Source organism: Watersipora subatra, unplaced genomic scaffold, assembly GCF_963576615.1.
Source record: "Watersipora subatra unplaced genomic scaffold, tzWatSuba1.1 SCAFFOLD_35, whole genome shotgun sequence".
Lineage (NCBI taxonomy): Eukaryota > Metazoa > Bryozoa > Gymnolaemata > Cheilostomatida > Watersiporidae > Watersipora > Watersipora subatra.
The window spans coordinates 350,015-375,721 of record NW_027045221.1 but is presented as its reverse complement, the minus strand read 5'-3'; the positions used below and the strand labels follow the sequence as shown (position 1 = coordinate 375,721).

Genomic DNA, 25,707 nt, shown 5'->3' with positions numbered 1-25,707 from the left:
ATTTTTTGTCATATGTTCTGCCGCCTGCAAAATCTAAATTTAAGCTTTTGTTTCTCTATGTTAATTTGCAAGTAAAGTCATTTTTCCTTGATTTTTACTAGTTTATCTATTCAATGTTTTTTATTCTAAACTTACAGCGCTAAATAAACTGTAATTACTATTTTCCAATGAGTCATTACTCAATATACCCATGGTAAGCATGCTGACTTGTAGAACCAAAATACAGAATTTGCTGTGATATTGTAAAAATATTTGCTTCAACATGCAACATGTAACTTTGAATGCAGGGTTGGAAGTATTTGGATATTTCTGGGCCTTATGTTACAGAATAGCCCTTCTGCCCAACTTGAAAGATCTCGACCTGTCTTACAGTAAAGTGGATTATGCTAGTCCTGTTGTCATCGAAAATCTAGATTCACTGAAGAAACTCGTCATGCGGTTTTGCTACCTTCCTAATTTTCCACTAAGGTAGGTGTGGTATAGTATACTTGAAAAACTTCTGCAAGACTTGCATTTATGAAAATTTGTGTTACTTTCTATTTTTAACCTCTATGCAAAAACTTATTATTTAAACTTAAGACCTGTAAATAGGAACTTAGGTGCCCAGATAAATAATTAATTTGTAACGCACCGGATCTGACTATATCATAGCAAGGGACTCCTTCCAACATAACAAACCCATGTCAGCCAGTGCGGGTTCACTTTGTGATAATGCTTTTTAAAATCTGTTTTTTGTATATTTGTGTTACGACTGATTATTGACTCCCGTAATTGCAAAATGCTTTGTACTACTGTTTCAAGTCAAATTCTGTTTTTAGCCTGCATATGGAAGATATTAATGTGTCTAAAGTTTCCTTTTTATTTACGCAAACAGTATATATTCTCAATGACTTGGCATAAAAGTTTTGCTTGTCTAATTAATCTTTTTTGAACGCCAGTATCAAATAGTTCAGTAATTCTAAAGCAGATTTGAAGTCAGACGGTATGGAAAAGAGCAACAATCAGAATGCAACAAGCTAAGCAAACAATAAAACCCTTTTTTGTTTAAAATTATCTTCTTCGTTTCTTAAAGTGTTTTAAAGATTGTTTGTTTATGTCACATGTTAGGTTATCGTTATAGATCATTTAAATTGGTAGCTTAATAGCATATCATTTGATAACTTCATTACCATTATTAAAACTCAGCTTTCTATGAAATGAAACTCCAAACTCATTTTCTCTTGCCCAAAACATCCAGTTTTGGCCACTTGTTCTAGCAAACATGTCATTGAGTGCAATGAGCTCTTATGCAATATTATTAAATTTAGAGATGAAGTGAAAACATGCCTACACAATTCGAATGTTAAACTGTTTTGCCAGTTCGGCTGTTTCTTGCTAGAACAGTCCTTCTGGACATGCCCTTGGCTTTTGAAAACCCAACCCTGAAGGTGTTTGTCCTGATTGGCCTTCTTAAAGCAACCTTCTTTTTGCAATTGTCGAACCTGATTTGTTAGCTGTTGAACCAAGTGGGCCGTTTAGTTGACTGTCTGGTGTTGCAATGTTGCCACATTTTTTGCCAGCCTTTTATTTTCAACTGGGTAGCAGTTTGCTGGCATTCTCTAGACCATATCTAGAGAAAGACTGCATCATCCCAAACCGCGATAATCAGTGTAGAGTTTGATATAGGCAGTTACTCTCTAATATAACTCATTTTAGACGATTATAAAAAATCGCCTTCTCTAATAAATAAGTCAGTTTTGATTTACCAACAAAAAAACAAAACATAATTACTAAGCCGTAAGCTAGTTATTTAATGAAAAAATTAGAATTGCCAATGAAAACAGCAAAACAGAAATTCTAAATTACTACTGAATATTATTTTACAAAATTGGACTAATTTTCATAATATGTCTCTGTCAGAACTTTTTATTTATTGAACAACTTACCCCTGCGCTGCTGTATTTTGATTTCAAATGGGGAATAACAAAACATGTTTTCATTTATTTTTGGTACTTTATTGATTTTTTGTAGCATCTTTTCGTTACTGTGTAACATGCAATTTTTTGCTTCCAGTTGCTTTGACTATACAGCCAAAAGTATGTATTTTTGGATTTTTGGCTTTTAAAACTAAATAAGACAATATTTTTGTTTTTTTGAAAAAATTTGGTCCAGCATGCAACAATCACCTTTATACTAAAATAAAATAATTCATAGCAGTATGTTATAGAATTGCAATACTGCCTGCCTTTAAAGCGTGCATTACAGTAAAGAGAAACCGCTAATTATGGTGTCATTAAATTTTTTGTTCAGTTCAAATACTTAACAAACATATTTTAAACTTAACAAATTGGTCTATCAGGTAGATGAACAACTTCATAAAACTTTTTTTTTTAAATGTGTTGTATATGTTGATTACTCTGCATGTCTTTCTTATTTAATAACTGTTGCTTAGCTGTGAGAGTCAAATATGTAGATCGGTGTCCAAGAAACCAAACTGATGGAACAAACGTTAAAAATACAGATATTAAGTTAAAAATTTCAACAGTTGCATAAGACTCTTGTGATTTCAGGTTAACCTATAAGTTTTTTGAAATTATATTCCTGGCTTCTATTTAATTTTAGCCTGTGTTTAATAGACCATATATAATTCTGGTTTTACCCATGTTTTATATTTGCTTAGTATTGTAGGGAATCGAACTAGATGAAAACTATACGTAGATCATTAATTAGATTACTCCGTTCTTCAATAAGTCTCTTTCTGGGTGGTATATTTAAAGGTTGACTTGCAACAAAGTACACATTACAGTTATTTGGTATTACACAATTCACCACGTCTTACTATGTTGTGTTGTAGGTGCCAAATATGTGGAATTCTGATTACAAGCTCTTAAAAGCTCAAAAAACGAAAAGCCGCTGTAGATTGGAATCTGTTTATTTATTTGACGTAGTCATGACGGTCAAGCTCAATGTAAAACTTATTGTAGCACTAGTTTATAACAAACACTTCGGGTTTTACCGAAGACCCCGTACTAAAGATAGATGCTTGCTACTTTACAGTTTGGTTTCAGCTTGATCTAATCGTCTAATCATAATCTGATCATGTGACCCAATACTTCACAAATAATTTTTGCAGCACTTTTTGATTATCACAGGTGAAAACAGGCTCGTCTTGATTATTAGACAATGATATGTGCTCTTTCATGATAAGGTTAAAAATTTAAATGAATTTTTACGGTAAGTTATAATATATAACTGCGAAAAGTGACAGCACTACAATGACAATAAAACAAACGGGTAAGAACAATAGACATGGTTTTATTTAGAGATGCCCCGATTCTAAATTCACCAGCCAATTCAGATACCGATCCGATATACCGATCCTAATTGAAAAATAATCCGATTCAGATACCGATTCAGATCTTTTGTGTTGCATAGATAGTAGCTCACTTTATTATGCAAATACAAACATAATGCAAAGAAAACATGAGTATTATTGTATTTATTTGTTTGCATTTATGGAAAAAAATATATACATATTCACATACTGACATACCGTACATGTAGTAACAAAACAGTCCATGTTTCTTGTAATTTGCAAATAAAGGTAATTACTGTTAGTGGTACAGTTCTATCTGTAATAACGAAGTCCCTCTTCTATTGTTGGATGAACTGCTGTGTCTGTACAAGTTTAGAGCAAATCAATGTTTCTTTTAAAAACCGTTAGTGATTCAATTATCTCAGTAAGACGTCTCTTTTCTCCCATCATTACCAATGTAGCCGAGCGTACTGAAGGGGGATTCCCTTGCAACAGATGTTGGAGGACAGGCTACATACCGATACGCCACTGGGGTTACCGTTTTTTGTACTATACAAACGATCCATTGTATCGTCAGGATCAAGAGAGTGATGGATAACTTTATGCGTCGACTGTTTAAATTACTTTCGTAATGCTAGTAAATAGAAATATTACACTGCGTTCTTGTTTCCCACTTTTGTTATCTTGTTCGTGATTGCTCGCAATAAAACGTTTCCTTCGCTGTGTTGATCAGGCTATAGACATGAAATAAATTGTGTGGCAGGCCTGAAATTCATTAAGTAAAAGTAAGAAGCTTACAGCTGATGATTTTTTATTAGTATAGCAGGCTAAAATACAGTTTTCTGCTGAATGGTTGATCTGTAAAAAGTATCGGAAGGTTCAGATTTTTGACAAAAGAGTGGCCGATACCGATTCAGATACTTGACACTCATATCGGCACCGATACCGATTCCGATACCAAAATCGGGGCAACTCTAGTTTTATTGAATGCGTTAACTATATTTGTAAAAATATTTTGACGAATAAGGTTGCATGAAAGTTTACACGGAAACCATTTCCCACAATTATGTTACATTTGAGCCGTTTTGGAAAGAGAATCCAAACTACAGCGGTCTCATGTGGCTGCGATTAACTGTTCGTTTTTTAGCTTTTAATAGCTCGTAGTCACATTCCCATATATTTTGCACCTACAAAACAACAGAGTAAGACATGGTGAATTTTTTGATATCAATTCACGGTAATGTGAATTTTGTTGCAAGTCAACCTTTAACCCTTTGGCTGGAGAAACGACCAAAATGTTGTTTACCGGTTGCGTGGGGAAATGAAATTCATGTCCCTTTTAGTAGACATTTATAGACTGTCGCCTAGTAACGTTAAACAAAGGATATGAACACTAGTAAGTTTTAAATATCATCAACAAGATATCGGTCAATGATTTACAATATACATCGATTATCTGAGAGACGTTGCTTTGTGATAAAACTAAACAAATCGCGTTTCCTTGGAAAATAATAAAAGTTGGAAAAACCAGTCAACGTCAGCTCGACTTTCATAACGGTAACATAAAATATTACTTGATCCTGCGGTCGTTAGTGATTTTTTGTCTGATCAGAATAAAAATAATTCAAATGGTAGAAGTGATGTAAACTTTTTTAGATTTTTAATATATTTGGAATATATAAAGAAAACGATCGTTATGGTGGTTCACACGGCTACGTTATAGGGTTTGATTGTACAAAAAAAAGGTTTCCAAGCATTTCATACATGGACAATTGCACATGGTTGTATTTTCTTGAGCAGTAGATATATAAATGAATGTTTCTGTACAAAATGGTTTGTTCATAGAAATAAATTTAAGATTAGAGCTATGCATGTTAATAAAATATCGATTTTATTGAATTTTCGAAAATAAATTACACAAATTTCGGTTGTTTTTGGGGGGTTTATACCCGGTCAAAGGGTTAAGCATGCCGCCATGAAGAATATGTGATCTGTGTAAGAGAAAACCTCACTGAGTGAATATTAACGTTACTCCAAATTACTGTGCAGAGGTATTTGAAAATAGTTCACTGTAAATTTTAATTACATGTATATTTTAATGGCTACCAAAGGTTCAAAAAAACTTTTGCATTAAAGTCGATTAATGAGTTTATCTTTATTTAACAATTAAAAGTCAATAAAAGCACCAATAAAAGTCAGATTACCTTCAATAATAATTTTTTTATTAAGTTTTGGTTAGATTTTAGAGTCTAGAGTTTAGGAACTATATAGGAGTAATAAATTGAATAACTTCTTTTTATAAGCTTTTTAAACATTAAATAATTGAAAATACTGTATACTTGTATATATTACTTGTAACTGATACAAGGAGTAAGCCAAATATGTTATTCTAAATATTTGAATTATTATGCAAAATGAAATCAAAACATTGTTTCAAATGTAAGGATCTACTTCTGAAAATGACTTTCATTTTATTCGGCATTGAAACTGAGTCACTGGCCGGTTGATAGGGAATATTTTGCGTTGGATTTAACTTACAGTATCATAAAACATCTGTACGAATGCCTGAACGAATTTATTTGAACTGCACTAATATTTGGCTCTAATAATCTTGATGAACTCATAATAGAAAGTGATCAATAGTAAAGCGTCGAAAAATTGGTACATCAATGACCAGTAATGTTATAATGAATATATTATTGCTTTTATTTATTGTGAAAATGTTACTAATATTAATTAATACAATTTAGCCCTTTTGCGTTTGCTGTGGTGGTAACTATAATTTTTGTGACAGTGTACCTGCGGTGATCTATCGTCACCATAGTTAGAACTAAACTCCGATTCGACGTTGCTTTGGTTCTAATCCGATCCATTTTCATCTATTTATTTTTCATTGCAAATTACAATCTTACTTGAAATTTTTTAAGGGTTTTGATGAACAATAAAAACGCAGTTCTAGCATATCCTACGTCATACATGTAAGGTTTGTGAATGACGGTATCTCGAAACAGTTTAGACCAACTCGGTTTGCGCCACGACTCCGGACCACCTGGTTAAGGCCAGCTAAGCAAAACACAAACGCCTGGGTCAGCTCAGTCCAGGGGCCAGCCCATCGAGCCATCTAGTAAAGATTAGTACAATAGGCACATCAACAATGAAAAGAGTAGAACCCATTAATTTTGATCTTGCTAGTGAACTATGAACTTTTTATTCTATGATCTTGCGCGTAGCAAATGTATGTATTAAACTGAAAGTGCTTGCATGAGTTGTTATTGAGTTGTTATTGCATGATGACCTAGTTAACCCTTTGGCAGAGGAAACGACCAGAATGTCGTTTACTGGTTGCGTCGGGAAACGACATTTCTGTCTATTTCGGCAGACGTTTATAAAGCTGTCGTCTAGTAACGTTAAACAAAGGATATGAACGCTAGTAAGTTTTAAATATCATCAACAAGATATCAGTCGATGATTTACGATATGAAACGATTATCTGAGAGGCGTTGCTTTGTGCTAAAAGCTAAACAAATCGCGATTCCTTGGAAAAGATTAAAAGTTGGAAAAACCAGTCAACATCGGCTCGACTTTCAAAACATTAAAATAAAATAATATTTTATCCTGCGATAGTTAGTGATTTTTTGTCTGATCAGAATAAAAATAATTCAAATGATAGAAGTGATGTAAACTTTTTGGACTTTTAATATACTTGGAATATGCAGAGAAAACGATCGTTATGGTGGATCGCACGGCTACGTTATAGTGTTTGACTCTACCAAAAAAAATGCTTCCAAGCATTTCATACAGGGACAATTGCACACGGTTGTAATTTTTTTTTAGTAGTAGACACGTGAATGAATGTATATGTACAAAAAATTTTGTTCATATAAATAAGTTTAAGATTTGAGCTATGCATGTTCATAAAATATCGATTTTATTGAATTTTTGAAAATAAATTACATGAGTCTTGGTTGTTTTTTGGGGGGCTTATAATACCTGGTCAAAGGGTTAATGGGACACCACAAAATTAATATTTTAAATAGCAGATTTACTGTGGTGTATCAGAGTCCATTTTGGTAATTTTAAAAGTTTAAGTTTTTTCTTTTAAACTTTGAAAATGAAATCATCAACATAATTAGTAACTTATTTAGCTGTTTTACACAAACTAGTTTGTTGTTTTACCTAGTCTGGTACTTTGGGCGTATCTGAAAAACAGTTTAATAAAAGTGCCAAGATTGATGCTAGTAGTTTCCCCTTCTGAAACCCCCTGATCAATCCAGCGAGAATGGTTTCACTAAGGTAGTTGTAAAGCATATGAACGCGACTAAACCTACCCAATAAATAACATTAAATTTAGCTCAGCTGTTGCATGTTTTATCAGTTTTATATATCACATGTCTTATAATTTGGCGATTATTGACATTTGACCAAATCTGGTCAATATGAAAAACAGGGTTTCACTAGGTCAGTGATAACAAGTATAATCACCTTATTGAAGAATACACTTCGATCCTCTATTTAAAATTGACTTCCAATGAAACTTCCCCTAATAAAAGTGTTAAAAAATACCGCACCATGCAATCAATTAAAGATTGTACTGCAACTTTAGGCTGTAATACAGGTTTTTAGTTCAACAAGCAATGCTTTATTAATTTAGCGATATGGAATATCAACACTCCCGAACCTCTCTCATTAGTTAGGATTATATTTAACACAGCTTATGCATGTTTTATTCGTTTTATGTATCACCCATCATTCAGTTCGGCAATTTACTCATTCAGTTTGACAGGCAGGACTTTGCTAGGTTGATGATAAAAACATTACCACTACTCATCTGAACTCAGAACACTCATAATGGTTGAAGTTTGATTTAATATATAAAATATGAGTAAGTTAGTTATTTCGCTAATACAAATCATATAATACTGCTCAGGAAAGCATTCGGGTATGGCTAAGAGTGGCATAGTTTGGCTTCAGTAGGTTTCACATAAAACATTTCTGATTAGTAATTAGCTTGTTATTGAGCTAATTTTATATGTACTTAGACAAATTGAAACAATGATCTGTATGCATGGAGCCAGTATTATATATGTCTAGAGTTCATCTACATTGCATTTATTCTATCTACTTATATCATTTAACCGCAATATATTATTGACATCTATCAGTCATGTCAGATTTATTGCACTTACAAATGTTTCATTAATGTTAGATCTTTGAACTTTAAGTTATATTATCGATTAATATGACTACTAAAGAATGATTATTTTATTTTGGACGGATTAATTTTGATAATTCATTTGACTTGGACATGCTAACAACTGCAGCACTAGTCACAAAAAAATCCCTTAACCAGACTCGCAGAACAGTTTTGGAATTTTTATAGCATCAGATTTATGATATGCCAACTTATACACATGTTTTTTAAACATCAGAATTGGTCAAATTTTTAATTTGGTCACACCACAAAAATTAATTTGGTAGTGAAAGTGTTAAGGCAATTGTTAAACAATTTAAACCCTGAAAAGCTCGACATAAAAAGTGAGCAACATATAAAATAAAGCTATAGAAAATACTTGACTCTATGCTAAAAATCACGTTCAATATGAGACTTGTGCAGTTTTGAAAAACAAAGATGATTGGTCAGTTAAGCTGGTGGAAGCGGTAAAAACAAACAATAAAAAATCAATAATATAAAATGATCAGGCTTTGATTACTTGTAGAATTTGTATAAATATAATTCAGCTCAGCTTTTTGTCACCGGTCCTGCCTCCGTCAAAAACTGCATCTACTGTACAGTATCTGAATTTATGCTACTGTGTCTCATTGATAATTTGGCAGTAAAACTTGCTTTTCCTTAGTTGTTTACTACCTCACTAATTTTGTTTTTTGTCATTCTAAATATACAATACTCGATACGATATAATTACCGGTTTCCAATGAGTGATCATCAAATACATGCATTATTAGAGTGCTGACAATAAGAACAAAATGACTGAATATGCTGTTTTTTTATAGAAATGTTTGTTCAACATGCAGTAATTACAATTGAATGCATTGATATATCAATTGGATTATTCTTGATATTTGGTTACAGACTTGCTTCACTTCCCAAGTTAAAAGAGCTCGACCTTTCTCACAGTAAGTTGCATTCATGTAGTTCTGTTGTCATTGAAAATCTGGAATCACTGGAGAAACTTTCCATTGGATCTTGCGAATTTCCTAAATCGCCATTCAGGTAGGTGCAAAATGATATCCCAAAAGACCTTTGCAATACTTTGTTGCATTGGAAAAAATTACTCTTGCACAGTGCCAGAAAAACAGCAAATTTGGTTGCTAAATAAGAAACAAGCCGGTATTTTACCACAATCAATTATATCATAGCAAGAGACTTGTCGCTGCATGACAAACCCATGTCAGTTCTATTGGCTTAATTTTCTGATTTATTTTTTTAAAACATTTTGTTTAGAAGTTTGTCATACAATAATTATTTATTTTCATACAATTATTAATTATTGTCATACAATTATTAATTTTTGTTATACAACATTTGATTGATAAAGTAATTACAATAAACTCTGTATTAATGTTTAGTGCTACATTATGTGCTTAGAACACATGCAAAAGCTGTACAAGTGATTCAAATTTTTTCTTTATGATTGATTAAACATATTTAATAGATGTAATATGTGATCTCAAAGACTATGGGTAAGTTTCTTGCCCAAACTATAAAAAATGTTTGGATACTAATATTAACTATTTTTAAAGCCAAAGAAAATTAAGTCAGAAGATGTTGACCTAGTTAAAACAGAAGCAAAATTCAGAGTGCAAATAACCAAGCACACAAGACAAATTTATTTATTCAATTTCGCAGGCAGATTTTCACCAGGCGGGCAATAAAATCAAACACAACTCACCCGAAATCACAAAACTCACAACTCGTAAAGTTTAATGCGATATATAGAAAACAAGTCAAGTAGCATTTTGCTACCACAAGTCAAACAATATTGCTTGGCAAAGCCATTTGTGCGTGGCCATAGGCAACACAATGTGGCTCTAGCGGACTTCATATGAAGCTGGAGTTTGGTCAGTTGGGCTGACAAAAAGCTGTGTAATTGTTCAATAGAAAACCAACAAAACATAATTATTATCTTTTGATAATACAAAGTCCTAGTAAATTTTACATTTGCTTCATTTCTTTGTCCCAGTTTTTCCTTCTAGCTAAAATTGCACTTACACTGCCGTGTGTCTATAGTAATTTGGCAACAACACTCTTTTTCTTTTTTTTAACCAAAACATTCATTCATTTCTTATCATTCTCCATACACAATGATAAAAATGCTGTAATTATTAGTTTTCAATGACTAATTACTCAATATACCATACTATATATAATATACTATAATATACTCAAATAACAGAATATGCCGTGGTATTGTAGAAATATTTGCTTCAACGTACAACAAATAACTTTCAAGGCAGGATTTGAAGTACATGTAGTTTAATATTTAGGGACCATCTGTTACAGAATCGCTTTTCTCCCCAGCTTGAAAGAACTGAACCTCTCTTATAGCAAAATGGATTCTGCTAATCCTGTTGTTATTGAAAATCTGGATTCACTGGAGAAACTTGGCATGAGTTCTTGCACCCTCCCTAATTCTCCGCTGAGGTAGGGCATAAAAAGTAGCCAAAAACAGTTTTGCAAGATTTTTCACGCTTGTTTTGTTTTACATTTTTATCAGTTTCCCGTACATTTGACAACATAAATTGCATTCTAACATTTAGTTGCATTCTGGTGGTTTTCATTTTCAGCTTGCCTGTAGCATATATTTGCAAAATGCTGTTACTTTTTATACCAAAAACATGGTTTAAATTTTAAATTCTGCATCAAGTAGCTGCTACAGGTATACAGCCTTTTTGTATTAACAACAGCTTTTTTTCCGAAAATGTTTGGGATGGAAAGATTTTCTCAAGCGGATGGTTGCTGTACATTTGATATTGAGAATAATATATCTGCATATTGTTAAAAAATACATAAGTGTTAGAGTGCTAAACTATCTGTGTAAAAAGTAATTCATTCACTTTAAATGAACTATATAATACCTCACTAAGATGGTCATAGAGAGTATAAGGCAGTTTACCCTGCATGCTTATGGTAAGCATTCATTCATTCAATTTCTCCTCAAACTGTCGGAAAGTTGTCTTAGTTTTGTTAGTAATTCAAAATTGGACGTATTCTGTGAACATACATGTTTTGAGCTGATATTTAATGAATGGTTTTGAAGGTAATTTTTTCTAATAAATTAAGTTACTTTGCTTGGGGATTTTCACAAACCCTTGCTTAGGCAAAGTCCTATTATTGCCTGTCATTGCGCACACTGTAGCACATTATGTAGCACGCTACAACAATTCATATAATATGGTGCGGTAAAGCATTTGTGAGCCAATAGCGGTTTACTGTGGATTTTTGTATGCTTCATACAAAACATTTTTGATTGGTGGCTTGCTAGTTAATGTGGTTATGGTATCTGTGCTTGAAGGAATTAAATTAATTATCTATGTGCATTGCGCCAATAAAAACTATGTTTCTAGCTCATTTCAATAATGTTGGTTTTATTTATTTAGATCATTTCATCACAAAAATCTTATTAGCAATGACCAGATGTGTCAGATGCATTACACCTACAGATGTTTCACTAATGCTAGATTTATAAACTCAGTGTATTTTTTATCGAATAATTGGAATATCAAAGAGTGATTATTGTATTTTCAGCTGTAATAGTTTTGATAAATCATTAGATTTAAACATGCATGTGTTTGTAGCCAAAACTACCTAAACAGTGTATGAGCTTTTTCTACAACAGATCGGTAGCATTTTTATGGCATCAGCTTTGTGATATGCCAACTTATTAACACTCTTTTCAGATATTACATTTTATCAAATATGTTATTATGTCTGGCTATGAAGTATCATTTAGTAGCAAAAGCATTAGAGCAATCATTAGAAACCTCTACTCTTTACCAACTTGATGTAAAAACTGAGCGACATATAAATTGAAACTACAGGGGAAAGTTGTGTGATATGGGACGCTTGTGCTTCCAGCAATCTCACCAACAAACTCGACTAAAATTTCATCTTTTTGTTGAACGGCTCGATTATCTTGCTATTTTTTAAAAATTTTAGCAGCCTATAGCTATTAGTTTGGCCCAAATATCCTTTTTCTTGTGTCCCATATCACCCATAATTTTGATGGGCTTATGGGTGATATGGGAAAATTATTTAAACTGATGAAAGCTGGGGTATTTTACCTCACCACTACCGTTATTGCTACTGACAAAAGTTTTAACTATATGTAATAAAAATTATGCTTAAATTTACTTCACCTATTTGTCACAGTTTTAGCTTTTGGCAAGAAAATTATTTTATGCTAACAGGTCCCATAGTAATTTTGCAATGATACTCCTTTTTTTCAATTTTTACAACCCCGTTCGATCAGCTTTTAATATTCTAGATTTACGAGGGTCGATTCAATTTGATTGTCGGTTTTCATTGAGTGATTACTCAGTACATGCATGGTTAGAGTGCTGACAAATATAATCAATGGACAGAATATGTTGTATACTTATGGAAATGTTTTTTCAGCATGCAACAATCACCTTTGAATGCAGGGTATGAGATCATTGGATAGTTCTGGATTTTCTGTTACAGAATTGCTTCATTTCCCAACTTGAAAGAACTCGATCTCTCTTACAGTAAATTGGATTCACCAAGTTCTGTTATGATGGCAAATCTGGATTCACTAGAGAAGCTTAAAATGAACTTTTGCAATTTCACTAAATTGCCACTAAGGTAAGGGTGAAATAGTGTCCTAAAAAAACTTTGTAAAGTTTTGTCACATTTATGAAAACTACTCTCTGAGTTTTGGCTTTTAACCTCTTTTTATGGCTTTGGAAGTATAGCAAATTGAGTTGCTGGATAAGTAATCAGCCTGTACCACTCTGTAACCGATTATATCGCTGTATGAGACTTGACCCAGCATAACAAGCCAGTTTCGGCCTATTTGGCTTTACTCTGGGAGATAATTTTTTAAAGTCACATTATCCGTTAGAAATTGTTGTTACAATAGCTAGTTATTGGCTTTAGTAATCATAAAAAACTCTGTATTACCACTTGAAAACAACGATCTGTGCTCAGCATACATTTAAAACTGTACATGTAAATTTTGGTTTGAATAGTCATTCGCGAACATAGTTATTCTCAATAGCTACTCATATAAGTTGTGTTAAGCTGAATTAAATTTTTAGATGATAAATATCATCTAGTCTGGCAGTGCAAAACTAAAAGCTAAAGGCAGAAGGTAAGGAAGAGTTCAACCAAAAACATCAATCAGAATGGGACTAGCCAAGCAAAAGATAGAAATATGTTCGTTTAAAGAATGTTTAAATTTTATGTCTTCATGAGTGATAAATATTATCTGTTAATGTCATTTTTAATGTATATTTTGAGCAAATGTTAGACTCTTATATAACTTATAAACTCACAGATTTATACCATATCATCTGATTGCATCATCACGCTTATCCAAACTCTGTTTTAAAGGCTTGCGGCTCGGAACTCATTTTTTGTTGCGCAAAAAAAACAGCTTTTGGCTGAAAAATCTTGCAAACATATCAATGAGATAAATGAGTTTCATGCAATATTGCTAAACATAGTTATCAAAATAAAAATTTTCTTTAATTTTGATTTATTAATCATTTAGCTGATAGGTGTTCTTATAAAGCTTTCTGCATAAACATGTGACAAGTAACTTTGAACGTAGGACTTAACCCCATAGAATTGCTGTCGGCCACTCATTACAGAAATATCTCGCACATGTATATATTTCACAATTATATACATGTACAAGTACAATCAATATGGAATAAAATAAACTGCCAGTTCTGAAACTTCTTAAAAATTGCTTTCCTTTGCACCTGAGGGGTCCTATTTCCTTTCTGAGCAGTTTCAAACACCGATCATCAGTCATAGGCCTAACTCAGGAGCCTTTGATCGGATTAAAAATCTATTGAGGGCTGTGTCGTCGGTCAAGTCAGGGTCTGCTAAATATTGGTGTTGTTGCATATTGCTTTTTCTTTCTTCCCTCTTTTGGCCCGGGCCGAACCATTTGAATAAACAGACTGGCAAAGAGCTCATAATCACTGTGTTACATAATTTCATCTACCCAAAGCCATTGTGCGGTTTTCTAAGCCTATAATTTCAACATAGCATTTTACATCATAATATGGTAATATATGGTTAGATAAGTTGCCAACAATTCATAATTTACATTGAATTTAACCTAACTTAAAAAGTTGTGAAAGTTAGGAAGCATGTTCAATAACATTCAGATTGATATACTATTCATGATAGCAAAATACATAGGTAAAAAATCAAGTTTTTTGTGACATTTGCTTTTATGACTTTCGATAAAAATTGGTTTTTCAAAATCGGTATCATTATTTCTTAAAACCTGGTTTTCTAGACTAAAACTCAATGCAGTATTGATATGCTTACATATTTATGAAAATATAAGTTTTCATCAAGTATCTTTCTCCCTCTCTCCCTCTCTCTCCCTTTCTCTCTCTCCATCTCTCTTCCTCTCTCTCCCTCTCTCTCTCTCTCTCCCTCTCTCTCCCTATCCTTTCCCCTCTCCCTCTCGTTCTCCCTATCCTTCTCCCTCTCACTCTCCTTCTTTCTCTCTCTTTCTCCCTCTTCCACTCCCTCTTCCTCTCCCTTTTCCTCTTTCTCTCCCTATCCCTCTCCCTATCCTTCTCCCTCTCACTCTCTCTCTCCCTATCCATCTCCCTATTCATCTCTCTCTCTTTTCATTTTGATCAAGTACATGCATACGCGACTAAAAAGTCGCATTCTAGCAGTATGTAGTATTCTGAAAGGTTTTGCTTTAATATTGCTTGTCGCATCTAAACACATAAATCAGTTTGTTACTACAGTTAAAAACCGTGGAAAATTTAAAATACACATCAAGTGGCTACTTAAGATAAACACTACTTTTGTGTTAAATAAAACTTTTTTAGGAACATGTTTGAAATGAAAAAAAATTCAGAAACAGATTTTTGCTGTAGCAAGCTAATTTGGATAGTATATTAGTATTGTATACAATTGCAGAAGTGTTATTATGCTAAATAATCAGTATTAAACAGCGATTCATTCATTTTCAGTCAGCTGCATAATACTTCATCAAGGCTTTCATAGATATTATAAACAACACTTACCCTACATGCCTATAGTCAACGTTAGTTTATCTACGTTGATGCAACTATTATTGATTATTTTATATATTACTTATTTCTTTTGTTGGTCAACAATCGCTGCTAAGAATGTTTTTACTACCCAAATTAAAACTTATCTTACCATTATACTACATATACCTAATAACTAATGTAGCCTAATTTTAAATACTGTTTAATAGACTGGTCATATACTTATTTTATCTGTGTTTTGTGATAGACTAATTTTGTAGTGAATAGTCGAGCCTAAAACTAATTTACAATCAAAGTTTGCAAATGAAAGAAAATGTTCTTTTTTCAGGCAGCTTCCTTGGAAAACAATCGCTGTATATAAAAAAATGGCTTCCCTGGACAACTTCGATGTTAGTTGTAAATTACTTTAAAGGTCCACAGGTGTGATAGAAAAACATTATTGCGAGTTTGTAATATGTTGTGTATGGCTATCAAAGGCTCAACAAACTTGTGCATTTAAGCCGTGTGCACCATCTTATCTCATCTAGCGACAGTGTGCAAAGAGATAATGAAGTATCTTTGATATGAATCTCAATATTTACTTTTGGTTTGATTAATTATTGAGATTCATAGTAAAAGTTTGGGGATTGTAAATGAGTAATAAACCTATCAACATCTATTGGTAAGCTCTTTCAGCATTATGAAACTGAAATATGACTTGTATTAATACAGGTATATGAAGTTAACCAAGTTAATTATTGTGAAAACTTTTATTATTATAAAAAATCGAAACAATATTCTGACTAGATCTACTACTGTAAAAGGCATTATATTTATGTGGTTAATGAAATCGAGTGACACGCCGATTGATGAAGAATAAATCACCCAGAAACGTATTTCTTGTACAACCTCAATTGGGATGCCACATCTATTACAACACCACATCTAATATATCTCTACAAGTACAATAACAGAAAGGTCAAAAAGGCAATGCCACCCTTTAATTGCTTGCAAGAACCATTTGACTTTTTTGATGTTTATGAACCCATGCTACAAAGCAATCAACAGCCAAGCGTCTGTCCACAAAACAGTACTAAAATGAGTATTAATGGTATGGTCATTATTTTGTTATTTTCAACAATTGTAATAATGCTCATAATGTTTATCAATAACAGTTAATTATTTTCGGTATGCTGTGAGGTTGCCATAGTGTTCAAGACAGGGTATCTGAAAAAATTCATCATTCCAATAGTCTGGACTAGACTCTGACTCTAAGTCAATAAGGTTTAAATACGATCAACTGTCTTCAGTTTGGTCCACGATGCGAGTTAGAATCTGACCTAAAAACTATAAAGCATTCTAGTTAATGATAAGAATACTCTTCAAGAAAAATATATGTAATAGCAGGAATGATTATGACATATTGAAAGCCATTTTCTAACCTAAAAACTTTACATGTTTTCATTAAAACTCTGAAAGCGACATCATAGAGATAGTTAATAACAGTATTCAGCCGCATGTAACTTAACTCTTTAAGGACAAAACTCGTGAAAGCCCGTCAAACGGGCAATGTCTCAGAGGCCGAACCCCGTGAAATCACGTTAAATTTCAGTCTACGATAGGCCTTTTTTAAAATATTTTATTCTTTAAAAAAAATCGTTGAAAGTTAAAATTAATAGTTCCATCAAATTTGGTAGGCTTTATACTACCTTTTTAAGGTTATAAATAATCACTAATTCGCATGTGCACGCAAAACACGTTGTAAAAGATTTGATCTTCCTTTTCTGGAAAGTTATTTGTCGTGTACGCACGCGATTGTTCAAGCTCTGCTAAAAAGTTTGTTTAGAGAAAGACATCGGCTGGTTTAGAAGTGAAGAAGAAGATACTAGGTGAGAAAAATGTGGAGAAGACGATGGAATTAAAAAAGAAGATCAAAAGTGTGAATTGGATTGCGAAAGTGACAGTGAAACGGCAGGCGAAACTTTACACTAAATCACATGATTTAGTGTTAAGTGTAACCAAGAAAATAACTCCTAGCATTTTTTTCTTAAGATCGTTGATAGACTTTTTTAAAACATATATAGATATTTATGTATTCAAATATATAAATGCATAAAAATATATAGACACATATATAATTATTACTATATTTATATATATATATATATATGTATTTATTTTTATGTTTTATATATATATGCTGTATATGTATATATATATTTGCGTATCTACATTTGTATATATATCAATATATAGCTATCAGTATGAAAAATGTTCATATATACATATATGTATATATAATTGAGTATAAATATTTATATACACAAATATATGTGTATATATACATATATGTGTGTATATATACCGAGAAACCTGTAATTTATGCCACCTCATTTTGAACTCCAACACTATTTGTGTCACGATCACAAAAACCACGGTTAAGTCGGGATTATAAGATTTAGAGTTATTTATACTAGCAGAAGGATAAAACCCTCACAGTTATTTTGCAAAAAGAATTTTGATTCTAGCTTAATTACAGCGGATTTAATGGTAAAAAAACTGAATGCATGTTCATCATTAGTGCGAAAACATATTTCCGAGAAAACTGGCGTTAAAGTTTGAGAAACGAAAAGCAATGCACAATTTTTTTACATTTCAAAACGTCATGGCAACCAATATTAAAAAGTTGTGAAATTTATATAGATTTTCGTATTTTTATCAAAAAATTACGCTGAATTTGAAAATCTAAACAAATTTTAACTGGTTGTCATAGAAATAGCTGCATATTTATTAGAAATTGTATTACTTAATTTTGCAGATATTAAAAACGGCTTGGCAGTATCGCAATATTGGGAACAACCAAATCATCAACAAAGTTTAGAAAATAACAACAGTAACATATTGCACACCATAGGTCACTATATACTTTGATCTAGCAAATTTGAATAATTGTTCTTATACAGTAATCAAATCTGATAGTATTCTTATAATAATGAATAATTTTTCTTACAATTAAATATTGTAATAATTTTGCAAGAATCGTTAGGAAAATAGCATCACAATTCCCTTTACTTTCACTGCTTTTGACATCAGTTGGAATACTAACGTACTCATATAAGTGTCAAAAATGTCAAAGTTATCTTAAAAATCGATAAAAAAGAAACGATTATATTTTTCGGATGCCATTTTTCAGTACTTCCCGTTTAGCATAGCGACGGTTCTAAAGGAGTTTTTCCGAGGGTTAAAGAATTCTATTGGCTAAACTGACTTCAGATTCACAAAGATCACTCTTTGATTGGTCCACATGCACGTGTTACAAAAATCGCTACCAATATTATAAAATCAGCTAGTGCAGCTTTAAAGTCAGATAACTCAACTTTGTGATTAGCGACTTAACCATGGTTGCTGTGACCGCGACCCATTTGACCACCACTTTGAGGTAAGAAATGAAAAAATAAAGTGCCACTGTCTAATTGAACCATCTCCATTTGACCGCTCTTTTGATAATATTTTATTTTTATCAACCTATTATATCAAGTGATCAGTAAAAAAGTGTTCACAAAATTGTATTAAAAATGAATCATTTACAACAACAACAACTAATTCTCTCATTGTTCAACTCTGAAGTTTTTTCCATTAAAGCCTTGAAAGAAACACTATGGAAATCATTGATAACTGTTTTTGGCTGATAGTAACTTCCTGTTGAACGCGGTCTTGATACTTTTAGTGCATTTGTATAAAAGACGGTTTACATTTGCGTTGGTAGATAAATGACTAGGTTTTTGCCAGTAGTTACATTTAGTGAGCAAAATGTTTATACATTGCCTCTGTGCTAAATACAACTCGTAAAAGTATTGCTCTGCTAAAAATCATTTATATGCCAGTATTCACTAGTTAACTAGTTCTGAAAAAATATTTGAAATCAGAAGACATTGTGGAAGGTATTTGACAACCAGAAAATGTTCGTTCAATCAAAAGCAACCAACAGAACGCAGTAATTTAGCAAATGACGCAAATATTTTAATATAAAATTTGTTAATTTTTGGTTTCTGCATGTTTTGTAAGTATGATTTATTTATGCATCATGGTCATAAATATATGTTTGTAGCATGTGAAACTTTATCATTACGTAACTTTAAAATTTGCAGATTTTTAGCATTATTTTTATATCATCGTTGTGGTAATCTGGTCTTACAATTGATCGGCGCTGGTAATTCATTGTCTATTGCACATAAAAAGCTAGTTTTGGCTGAAAACTTCAGCAAACATATCAATAAGTGCAATGAGCTTGGTTGTAAAACTGTTACTTAAAAATATAAAATAAAAATATGTTCTTAAATTTAGATTGAAATAAAAATTTTAAAATTCAACAAGTTGCAAAGCTTGACACAGGCTATAATATCAGTGCAGGTTTGTTTGTTTGTTTGTTTGGTTAATTGCAAGCCAAAGATATAAGCTGTCAAAATATATTTTGGTTTCTCTAGGCGTATTGATTAAAATAACTTTGAAAAATTGTTGGTAAGTGAGCAGATGTATTTCATTCAAAAGTTTACGGATTGCCCAACCGGAAAAAGAGGGCAAAGCATGTAGGCAAGATTTGATTTACCCTTGAAGGGCTGAAAATAATTTTTCAAAATTCTGACGAGTCCTTTGAAAAATAAAACCTCAGCTTTTACTTGAACACCACGTCTAATTGATAGCCACTATAAAAGAAGAGTTGAAAAAATGGAGCTCCATTACACTCAATTAGAGGTTTTACAGAATATATAAGACATGTTACTATTTACCGGAAACCAATTGAATGAAGCGGTTCTTTTTGACCCTCAATTTTTCTAATGTATATATTACAATCTACCATCGTATACCAACAAATAGATATTTTGCAGTGTTTTTCACAAAACATATGGGTGTTTGTATCAAACTGTTTTTAACTGCCACGTAGAATTGTGGTTGCACTGGAGATTTGTTCACTCATATACAGACGTTGCTGTGACAAGGTAAAATTGGCTAACTATTTAGAGTCAGTACTACTCAAATTGTGTTCTACAGCTTTATATTGTTTAAATTGTAATAAGCTGAAACTTTCAGTTAGATTTCACAATGTAAACAAGTGTACTGCAACATTATCTTTATATTTTTCTGCAAATTCAGTGCCTATTTGCCTTGTGACAATATCATTTTGCATTAACAAACCCACATATCATTAATAAAAAGGAATTATAAGGATTGAGACTAGTTTTCTCATACATATAAGCTAGAGTTTTCGGCCACTTAATATTTTTGTTATTTGTTGATTGCTGCTAATCAACAAATAATCACAATTGATGCCTTTTTTCATATGATAATCATTTGGTGACATATAAACTTCTTTTTTGGAAGAGTCAATATTTAGAAATATATTTGTCTTGAGAAATTGTTTTAGAAGTTGTTTGAGTGATTTTTGCTGTTTTATGTAATCTGATAAAGCATGTAAACAATCTTGTGTGATTTACTATTTTGCACCACAATGATTGCTATCAAGGCTTGGTACCTTTTAATGGAAACCAATCATATGAAGCGGTTTTTTGTCTGAGTCTAAAATTTTATCAGTTTTGAAATAGAATAGGTTCACTTTTGAATGAGTCGTAAAAATGTACTATTCATTTTATCTTTCAATTGTAATTTAGAAAATAATAAAATACATGTATATGATGAGCATCTGCATTGCCTTCTTTTTATCAATATTTAGTCAAAAAGTGGATTTGGTTGAATACTTTTTCCATCAAATTCGAAATAACAACAAGCAAGTTTGATTTCTATGATAATCTTTGGTGAGATTTGTTTGTAATCTATGACACACTCTTTTATTTAAATACAGCAATAACTTACCTTAATTTAAAATTAATTCATATATTTGTTTTTCCACTTTTATAGTTTGTTTGAGTTTGCTAATATTTTTGTTTTCATTGTGAGATTGCAACATAGTTTAGTAGTCATGAACTCTATAACATCTTTTTTTAAATTCTTAGCATCAGAAAAGTATAAAAATTTACCATAAACCTGTACCCAACTTGAACTCAAGTCTTACAGTTTACATTCGTGTAAAACCAATTTCCTGTTTTTCACAAAAAACATGGATTAGTTACAAATGTTAAAGTTATTTTTTACTCTAACCGGTGAATGTGGTTGCAATTGATAATCGTCCATTCATATCAACTCTTGGCTAAATAAAAACGCATTAACAATTATTGTTTAATTTGTAAATCGTGCTGAATAGCTTTAAAGTTGTTAAATAAAAATGTTGAAACTATATTCTTTTATCTTCCTTTACTTTTGACAATGCATACAATTTACATAAATAAAATAACTTTTTTCTCAAGTTTTTCACAAACTTTCTGAGATTGGGTTCAGAAACGACAACTTATTTCCGGATATTTTGAGGAAGGGTGGAATTGGGATTTTTTTTCCGAAATTTGTGTTTTTGTCAGAGCAGCCGCAATCGTAATACAGTTATGGTAAAATAAGCAAAAATGGTTCACACTAACTTTTAAGTCTGAACTTCCACTGTTTGAAAACATGTTTTCACAGTGAAAGTGTGGGATAATATTAGAAAAATGAAACCATCAGTCACTTTTTTATGAATTATTTTATCAATATAATAAATTAAACTTTAATGACTTGTAAATAACATAAGAAGCTGACTAAATCTATTATAAGAAAATAATAAAGTTTTAGGTTGTCACTATGAAGAAAATTAAGTGTACGCTCTGAATTTTTAGATTAAATTAACTTCTAATATAAGTCCAAATTCGACCATAATATCTTTATCAAAGTATGAATATAATCCAATTGTAAATAAAAATCAGCAAATGCCCTATTGATGCAATTTCATAGATCTCTCAAACATTTTTTGCATCATACATACTCAATTAAAAATTCAGCTTGAAAATCCACAATCATCCGCAAAAAAGTCAGTGTTTAGCATTTGTACGAAATTTGTTGTATTACCAAGCTATTTTTAACTGCCATGCATGACTGTGGTCATTATTAAAAAAATTTCTCGCCTAGCTGTAGCTAGGTAAAAAATCTTTTTTTGTGAATTATTTAATGTACTAATATGCTTTTCAAGCTAACAATTGGTATGCCATTTGACCTTAAAGATAGTAAAGAAACGCTTTATGGACTCTAAAAATGTTGAAAGGCACAAAGGGGCTGGAATATAAATTAGAATTACTATAAAGAAGTAACTACATGTATCTTGAACAATTGGATACGCAACGCTTCACCAAGCTTTTGATAAAGAACATGAACACAACTTACCCTTACTCAAAATATCCAACCACTATTTAACTCAGCATCTGCATGTTATATAAAAAATATATTTTCATTGATCACAAATATTTTCAGTTTTTCAACCATTCTTCATTCCAAATGTTGCATATGTCGAATAATAAAACTACTGGAACTTTGATGTCGAACAGTCTTAAAGTTAAATTTCATTTATTGAATATATGACTAATGAATATTACGAATATATATCATACATTCAAAGCAAATAATAAAATTTGTAGTAATTATTTTCTTGCAGCGGGATAGCCAAGGTAAAATATTTCCACCATATCATGATAAGGTGTAAAAATGGATTTTACCATATAATAAAGTCTTTTCTGAGATGCAAACTTGCAGTTTATTAAAATATTTCAGTTTCTTCATTGGATATTAAAGGGCTGTATTAATGAAAATTAGAAACACCATGAAACACAACTAATAAACTCTGGTTATTTTTAGTCTTAAACTAAGTTTTGCTACACTCACAGTCTCCTCCTACAAAATATTAATGTGTATGCAGAGGGCTTCAATGCTTTCCTTTTTTCATGGCGTTTTAAGATATTTACAAGGTATTTTGGTATACAGTGGGCGCTTTTACATTGTAAGTGATTCACTCCCAGAACGTTTACGTTAATGGCATTTTATGTTATATGAGCCGTAAAATTTATGTAAATACTTTAAACGGTTCCAAGATCTTTCCAAACTCACCCCTACGAGCATATGCAAAATAAATTCTTTATTTAAATTTAAATATATATACAAATACTTGATCTATTTTTCTATTTGTGGACTTTACCGAAACTGCACCATTATTAGCTAGCATCGACAACTTTTTTTTCTTTTTATGATGAATCTCACTGGTTTCATAGACCATGATTGCATGAAATTTACAACAAGTTGATGGGAACGCACTTCTTCGACATCCATTTGCAACAATTTGCTGATTTTTTCTAAACGGCTAAGTAAAACCAATAACAAATATTTCATGTCTAAAAAAAGAAAAACGACAAAAAATTTTGCAGACAGATGATACTACCTGCTCCTCATCATATGTATCCAAGAGATTATTTTAGGATAAACGAAAACTTTACATGATGATCCAACTTGTGACATACAGACTGGTGGATTGATGCTGTAACACCTGCACCAATCACTCGCTTTTCTATTTATTAACAATAGCGCAGCTACCCTTCTCTCTGTTTTGTCGACACATTTAAACTTCTAACAATGAACTAGGTTGTTGCCAAAGTTGTATATATAATAAGTGTAACGCTGAATGCACATCATTCTTTGTTTCGAAGATGCAGTATAGCAGATTCACATTGAAATCGAGTTCGAGAATTTGCCCAATTTTTTACTTTATCTTTTATGGAATTTTTTACCTAGTAGGAAGCAAAAACTTTACATGAAATCTCGACTTTATATAGAGTTCATGTTACATGAGTTATACAGTGCATCATAGGAGCCTTCGCTATAATTTAATTATTTTCTTTCAACGTATAAATGTATGCAGTAAGGATGGTTGGCTAGGCATATTAAAAGGAACATGCCTAACCATTTTTCATGTAAATCTAAATCACCAAATATTTTGTATTCTATTAGAAATACTTGCTTTTACATGAGAAAGTTAGCATCGAACTTGGGTTTCTTTTTATGGAAATTTTCTAAACCATATTTTGCAAAATTATTCACTACCCGAAATGAAAGAGATAGACTTCTCCTACTGTCAGATGGTGTCAACAGGCCTTATTATGATTGATAATCTGTATTGACTAGAAAAACTTCACATCTGTAGCTGCAACCTCACCAACTCATCTCTCAGGTAATACAGTAAAAAAATAAATTTTGATGAGATTTATCTATAATATGTCAGGACAATGTACCACAAGTTGCAGTTAGTTTAAAAAAATGGTTTAGTGTTCGGTCCACCAATTTTAAATTTTGCAGAGCCATAGGTAGCAATTTTCCGTTGGTTTTGTGCAGCAACTGGGCCAACTAATTCTGGAGTAAAATAATTACGATATTTTTTATTCTATACTGACAGGCTTAAACACTCTGTAAACATTATATTACTTGCTGGAAACTTGAACAGAAACAATCAGTTAAGTGGTGAACGACTTAGACTCTTTCGAATTTTTTTATATGTAGAAATGGAAGTTGGTATAACGAAAAGAACAACTGATGTCTTGGTAACATGCTTGAAAATTGTTGATGACTTTTATATATATCAAAATAATAAAGCAGAGCAGCGAAGCAGAGCAAAACTAAAATGTTTAATAAAAAATTGAATGCTTGTACAATGGTAACTAATTTATTCATATCTTTAATGAGATTGAATTGAGTAATTTGCTATAAAATTCTTAATTTCCGGTTTAAAATTATCAGAGAACTCTGTGAATTAATAGTTTTTATTTTTAGAAAGTTGTAATCAACTTGTGCTTGACAACCTTTTACTTTCACATATCAAGTATTGATGGGAAGCTACACTTTACCTTAAAACAAATTCAGGTTTTTGTTTTACACAGTTTCCAGTTTTTCTTCATTTGTTAGTTATTAGAAGAAAAAGAATTTAAGCGTAATTAATTAATTATAGTTATAGCTTTAGTTATATTTTAGTATTTATTTTATAATTATGTAGTTATAATTACTAAACTTTGATAGGTTAAAACTTAGTTTTAGTTAAATTAAACTTATCTCCATTTATTTGTCCCAGCCTCTGCTTTCTGCAAAATTTGCATTTATGCTACCGTTTATCTGCAAAATCTGCATTTATGCTACCGTTTATCTGCAAACTTGCCAAATCAACATTCAGGTAAGGCAAAAATAATGTACAAACACATTTTTCAGGGGTTTGTTTTTTTTTGATGAAC

General features: G+C 31.7%; 2 protein-coding genes across 2 annotated transcripts in view; both read left to right on the top strand.

The window, feature by feature from the left end:
- The window catches only part of LOC137410003 (uncharacterized), a 372,155-nt gene that overhangs the window by 75,239 nt on the left and 271,209 nt on the right, over positions 1-25,707 (top strand). The gene's annotated exons all lie outside the window — the stretch shown is intronic.
- LOC137410001 (leucine-rich repeat-containing protein 40-like) overlaps positions 1-25,707 on the top strand; it is a 99,576-nt gene that overhangs the window by 9,851 nt on the left and 64,018 nt on the right. Inside the window, exons 5-8 of the mRNA XM_068095630.1 lie at positions 328-468; positions 9,387-9,527; positions 10,818-10,958; positions 12,999-13,139. Of these exons, the coding sequence (XP_067951731.1) occupies positions 328-468; positions 9,387-9,527; positions 10,818-10,958; positions 12,999-13,139 (564 nt within the window). The remainder of the gene's footprint in view (positions 1-327; positions 469-9,386; positions 9,528-10,817; positions 10,959-12,998; positions 13,140-25,707) is intronic.